Raw genomic sequence first — 6,472 nt, forward strand, 5'->3', positions numbered from 1 at the left:
TAATTAAGTATTATTTTATATTTATAATTAATTATTTAAATTATTTTAAATAAATATTATAAAATAAATATATAATATAAAGCTTACTTAAGCTTACTTACCCTAAACTAAGCTAGTTTTCTAAATAAAAAGTAGCTTACTTAGGCTTATTTATTATTATATAAGCTTAATTATAATTAATCCTTTAGTTTATTATAGTTCTAAGTAGCGCCTACCCTATAGGCCTATTGTTACAGTTATAAATATATTAGTTTATAATATATAATAAAAGTATTAAACTAAGCTAAATACTAAGCTAACTTAATTAAAATAACAGAAAAAGAAAAAATTAAAAATCAAATTAAAAATAGAAATTAAAAATTAAAGTTAAAGGTTAATAATAAAAAAAAGTTATAAAGAAAAAAGTAGGCTATAGTAAAATAGGAAAGTATTAATATTGGTCCTTGTTTAGCTAAATATAGTTAAGCTTACTTAACTAGCCTAATCCATTAACCTTAGTAAGAGCTAGTTAATTTCCTTTTTGTATTCTAAAGGACAGGACCTAACTTACGCTACATCCGGATCTTAGTAAGCTCTGGGGAGCCCGGCAGCCCCATAGACCGTAGTCGAGTTCAGGGCATACCCCGCTAGGCATAAGGAGTCTTACATCAAAGTGCTCAGATGGACCCGAGACTGGAAGACCCAAGCGTAGCATAACCATTATGTATTATAATTGCCCCCTACTGCTAGTTTTACGATACCTGTATCTGAGTTTCGGACTGCGTACTATACACAAGCGTTCTCGAATTCCTTTGAGAGAAATGGATTGCTCTCCTTCTTTGGATAATGTCTTTGGGCCCATAGTGGCACCATGCCGTAGGCAATTTGACTTCACATTTCTTTTTGAGGAAAGCATTCTTTCTATTCTACCCTCAAGCTTGTTCTTGGTGGTAGTATGTTATAATATTAGGACCAAAGTTTGCAGAAAGCAAAAATCTCAACTCAATTCGCTGTACACTTTTAAGCTGGTTAGTTATGCTCACGATATGATATTAGAATAATCGGGATAGCGTACTAAAGCCTACATATATGAAAGCTACTCATATCTATCTATTTCGCTCTAGAAGTTGCTATGCTAGTCGAGCACTATCGGTCTAGTGTCTTCAAAACGCCGTACACCATACCCGCTGCAATCATGTCCGTGGTCACTGTTCTTGCCATGGGTGCTCTCTCCCACATAGAACACACCACATCCGTCAGGCCATCCGCAACTCTCAGTGCTTATCTTTTTATTAGCCTTATCTTCGATGCTGCTCGCGTAAGAACATTATGGCTTTCAATGCAGAATAGAAGCGTTTCGGTTCTTTTCACGACAACCATTGGGTTCAAAGTCGCCATTCTCATACTGGAAAATACATCTAAAAAACTTCTCCCGTCGTTGGTGGATGGTGGCACATCGCCAGAAGAGCTTTGCGGAATCTTTAGTCTCTCCCTTTACACTTGGATTCTACCCATCATCAAACTCGGATACCGAAAAACACTGACAATTGATGACCTTTACTCTATTGACAATGAAATGTCATCTGAGGTCTTGGGACTTAACGCTCAGCAAGAATGGGATAGCATAACCAGTAAGTCATTTAAAAACAACTTCAACCAGTATATTTCACATGCGACTGACAAGTATTATGTGCAGCCCAGACACTCGGCAGACATAGAAAGGGGACCCTGGTCTGGGTCGTCTGCAAGGTCTTGAACACGTCCATCATCGTACCAGCCGTTCCGCGACTATTGTTAACTGGTTTTACATTTGCGCAGCCCTTCCTTGTGAATAGGATGATAAAGCTTTTGCAGAATATTCATGACGAAAGTTTGTCCATTGGTTATGGATTGCTCGGCGCATTTGTGCTCGTATACATTGGAATTGCAGTAAGCTCAACGTAAACTGTTGTGACGCGTTCAGCTAATATTAACAAATGCTAGATCGCAACTGCCTGGTATCAACGCTTTACAAACAGATGGATCATTATGATTAGGGGTATTTTGATCACCCTGATTTACAATAAGACGTTGACAATGCGTAGCACTGAAGACGAGCGACTCGGTATGTCTCTGATGAGTAATGATGTCCAGAGGATTGTAGCTGGCCTGAAGAACCTCCACGAGACCTGGGCATGCACACTGCAGGCAGGCCTAGCTATCTGGTTACTTGAGCAGCAAGTGGGATGGGCTACTGTTGGGCCTGTGGTAGTGTTTCTGAGTTTGTTCTGCCTGTTTCTCTTACATACTCACTGGCCATTTCTGTCTAACACCTTTCTATCATCCCCAGCATGCACAAGTCTCATCTTCGTGATTTCCAATTACACGGGTGAACGACAGCGCGTGTGGATATTAGCTACCCAGAAACGAGTTAATGCAACTGTTAACATGCTAGGATTACTTAAACCACTTAAGATGTTGTGTTTGGAATCGCGCTATCAAAGCATCTTAGAGACTCTCAGAGACCAAGAGTTAAGTGTCTCAAAGGGTTATAGGCATCTAACGACAATATCTATCGTTCTCTGTAAGTCATATGGATAGTTATACTGGTAACATCTACGAGATATTTATACGACACTTTAACTAATACACAGAAGCTTATTCTACAGCAATATTATCACCCATTACAGTCTTTGTGATTTACACAGCAATTGCTAAACCAGAGCACAAGACATTGGATATATCCAGAACATTTACCTCATTGACTCTAATTACCCTACTTGGAGCCCCCCTTATTACTTTGTTCCAGTATCTTCCAAGCTTGCGTTCAGCATTATCTTGCCTTCAGCGGATACAGGTGTTCCTGGATGGTAAATTTCACCACGATTACAGAGCGCTCATTCGGCATCAGCCCAGTCGTGATCTACACTCACAAAGCCTGGAATTACCTGAAAAGATGAGTGAAGTTACTTCGACTCTCGTGTCGGCGAACCTTGGTACTATTGATGCAGTCGTCATTCATGAGGCGAGTTTTGCCTGGCTTCCAGAAAAAGCTGCTGCTCTGCGCCGTATTAGCGTCAGAATTGCCCACGGAAAGCTTTTAATGGTTATTGGTCCGGTGGGAAGTGGTAAATCCCTCCTAACAAAGGCGATACTTGGCGAAGTCGCAATTGTGGGAGGTAATATTAGCTTGTCTTCGAATGAACTCGGATATTGCGGTCAAACCATCTGGCTGAGAAATACGACGGTGCGAGAAAACATCATTGCTGGTTCACCCTTCGATGAAGTGTGGTATTCAACTGTCGTTCATGCTTGTGCTATGGATGTTGATATTGGAAGATTCGCTAATGGTGACCTACACGTCGTCGGCAGCGGAGGTGTAAATTTGAGCGGAGGGCAAAAGCAGCGGATTGTATGCCTACACCGTCAACCACTGCTACAAATTGAATCACCATTACTGAAATCAAACACAGGCTTTAGCACGTGCGATATACGCCAGACGGAAGTTGCTGATACTAGATGACATCTTCAGTGGCATTGACGCCAAGACAGAAGGGCTTATTTTCCATCGTCTCTGGGGATTCAATGGTCTTCTTCGCCAATTGCAGACAACAGTCGTTTTGGCAACCCATGCGAGTGTGTTCTTCCAGGCATTTGAGACCTATATCCGTACTAATCAACAAATATACAGCTCACAATCTTCGATATTCGGACCAGATCTTGGCTTTAAGCGCCGACGGGGCACAGCTGGAGCAAGGCACTTTGGAGGAACTGCTTACATTAAATGGCCATGTTGCCTCTATTTATAATACCTTCGATAGAAGTGGAAAAGACTCACTTCATATTGAAGGGGATATCATTGACCATAATGCAGGAGAGGAAAAGAATGAGGTTACGACAGGGCTATCTATGAAGAACACGGAGCCTGAGAAACCACATCAAGCAAAAGATGGCGCCATTTACAGATACTATTATCAGGCTATTGGACCTGTGCACTCTTCAATCTTTGCAATAACAGCCCTTGCTTTCGGAGTCCTGTTGAAGATCCCAGGTATATCACTGCTTCCCCTTGGCTTGTTGCCATCACAAGTGAAGCTGACGTTTTTGTTACTTAGATATCTGGGTTAAGTTATGGTCAGATGCAGAAGCAAAGGCACCAAACCAGAAACCCACATATTGGATTGCAATATACTCCATGTTTCAAATACTCGCCATTATATCCTTGGCTACTTCCATCTGGTAACTCCTCTGCCTCTTCTGAACTTAAACTATCAACTAACTATTTCGTCTTAATAGGCATTTAATGTCCAGGTTCACCATAAGTTCAGGGAAAAGGCTACATAGTCTATTACTAAGTTCAGTACTAATGTATGTCTAATAATGGTTTCCTTGAGGCTGGCTACGCTAAGGATGAAGCTAGGTCGCCCTTCTCGTTCATTACTCATGTCGGAGTTGGCGCAATTGTGAACAGGTGATTTGCGATTGAGGAGTACAGCAGCTTTTTAGTAACAATATCATAGGTTCAGTCAGGATCTGTTACTAGTTGACAGCACGTTGCCTTACGCTTTGTTTGATACCGCAACAGGTGGCTTATCTCCATTTCTTTCTATTTCACTGCCTAGCCAGCTCTCCCCAACCATGCTAGCAAAGCTAACTTTATAACAGAAATGATAACTTGCATCATACAACTTGCAACTATGGCAATCTCCAGCGTCTACATTATCGCCATTTATCCATTCACATTTTTATTACTTTATGTCCTCCAGAGAATTTATCTTCGTACATCGAAACAACTTCGAGTTATGGATTTAGAAGCAACTTCGCCTCTATATGAGCATTTTCTCGAAACAACGAGTGGCATATACTCTATCCGAGCATTTTCCTGGCAAAGCGCCTTTCGAGCCCAGAATAACCTCTTGGTTGATTCCTCACAGCGGCCGATGTATACCTTGTGGGCCCTGCAAGCTTGGCTGGGCCTCGTTCTGGATTTGATAGTTGCAAGTTTGGCTCTTACTGTTGCTGGCCTCGCTATAGGATTAAGGGATTCGGTAAATCCATCATCTATTGGAGTAGCTTTACTCAACTTAACCAGTCTTGGGGGGACGCTGAAGAACGTGGTTATGGAATGGACGTCCCTTGAGAACTCTATGGGCGCAATATCCAGACTTGAAAGCTTCAATCGAGCGACCCCTTCGGAAAGGTACGCCCATGCTGGTGAAAATCAAAAGCCTCCAGAGGATTGGCCTAATATGGGACGAGTCGAGTTTAAAGAAGTGACAGCATCTTATCGGTCAGTAAATTTGGGATCAAGCTATTACGAGTTTACCTAATATCAATGTTACATAGATATAATTCGACCTTGGCCCTTGATCGCATTTCACTGTTAGTTGAAGCAGGTCAAAGGGTTGCTATATGCGGACCAAGTGGGAGGTAAGAATGAACGGTTCTTTGAACCTTAGAGTGATACTAATATATTTGAAAGTGGCAAGTCTTCCATCATTCTCTGTCTTTTGGGGATGCTTGAAACCTCTCACGGGAGTATTATTGTTGATGGTATTGATCTGTCGACAATCAGTCGTCAGCAAATCTGCTCCCGTCTGGGCTGTGTGCCACAAGAGCCCTGCTACTATCCTGGCTCGTTTCGCCTTAATTTAGATCCATCAAACTGTGTCTCAGACGACAGAGTCAATACAGTACTGCGCAAAGTACGATTACATGATAAGATTCAACAAGAAGGAGGGTTAGATGCACAGCTTTGTTTTGATACCTTTTCTCATGGCCAGAAACAGCTATTTTGCCTTGCACGAGCAATTTTAAAACATTCAAAAATACTAATCCTCGATGAGGCTACAAGCAGGTAACATTAAATAATCTCTTACTTCCGATGCATTTTTTATATTCTTATTTCCACTATTATGAAGTTCTCTGCTAATTATGGTTTATACATGTGTAGTGTTGATAACGAGACAATTGAATTAATAGAGCAAGTAATAATCGAGGAGTGCCAAGATCTTACAGTTATTTCAGTTATTCATCGGTCTGAGTCTATGAAATATTATAAAAAGGTCTTTAATCTAAATAATGGGAAGCTAGTAGCTTAAGATATATAAATGTATAATAATATTTACGGAATATTATTTAAGGTAATTATATATACTAGGTTATTATATAATTGTATTAAATTAGGCAAAGGGTTAAGTTAATAATTACATAAGTATAATAAACTAGTTTATATTAAATAATATAAGGTAATTTCTTAAAGTAATAAACTAGTTCTAGTTTATATTAATAAAGGCAGTAGAATATAGTAAGTAATTTTATTACTTAGTTAGTAAGTTAAATATAAAAATTAATTTTATTACTATATTAATAATTAACTATTTAAGCTATTTAAAAACTATTATAATAAACTAAGCTCCTATAGGGTTAATATAAAAGGAATTCCCAAGGAATAAACCTTATATTAGGTTTATATTAGCAAATAGACTAAGCTAAGCTAGTAGGTAATTAATAA

At 39.6% G+C, this 6,472-nt stretch overlaps 1 protein-coding gene across 1 annotated transcript; it reads left to right on the top strand.

Moving 5' to 3' along the window:
- The first annotated feature begins 643 nt into the window (after nucleotides 1–643).
- On the top strand, nucleotides 644–6,152 carry V8C40DRAFT_259935 (P-loop containing nucleoside triphosphate hydrolase protein). The gene is made up of 16 exons (XM_083219076.1): nucleotides 644–1,007; nucleotides 1,076–1,610; nucleotides 1,676–1,908; nucleotides 1,963–2,239; nucleotides 2,309–2,542; nucleotides 2,616–3,370; nucleotides 3,432–3,594; nucleotides 3,650–4,009; nucleotides 4,074–4,197; nucleotides 4,255–4,326; nucleotides 4,379–4,429; nucleotides 4,479–4,543; nucleotides 4,624–5,248; nucleotides 5,305–5,388; nucleotides 5,441–5,815; nucleotides 5,912–6,152. The coding sequence occupies exons 1-16, from the start codon at nucleotides 702–704 to the stop codon at nucleotides 6,057–6,059; spliced, it is 4,407 nt and encodes a 1,468-aa protein (XP_083066788.1). The 5' UTR covers nucleotides 644–701; the 3' UTR covers nucleotides 6,060–6,152.
- The last annotated feature ends 320 nt before the right edge of the window (nucleotides 6,153–6,472 follow it).

This window comes from Trichoderma camerunense (genome assembly GCF_050948025.1).
Source record: "Trichoderma camerunense strain CBS 138272 chromosome Unknown V8C40scaffold_71, whole genome shotgun sequence".
Lineage (NCBI taxonomy): Eukaryota > Fungi > Ascomycota > Sordariomycetes > Hypocreales > Hypocreaceae > Trichoderma > Trichoderma camerunense.

Coding starts and splice junctions, on each gene's coding strand:
- V8C40DRAFT_259935 (XM_083219076.1), top strand. CDS start 702: ATGTATTATAATTGCCCCCTACTGCTAGTTTTACGATACCTGTATCTG. Junction 4,198..4,254: donor TCCTTGGCTACTTCCATCTG/GTAACTCCTCTG, acceptor TCGTCTTAATAG/GCATTTAATGTCCAGGTTCA. Junction 4,327..4,378: donor TTACTAAGTTCAGTACTAAT/GTATGTCTAATA, acceptor GGATGAAGCTAG/GTCGCCCTTCTCGTTCATTA.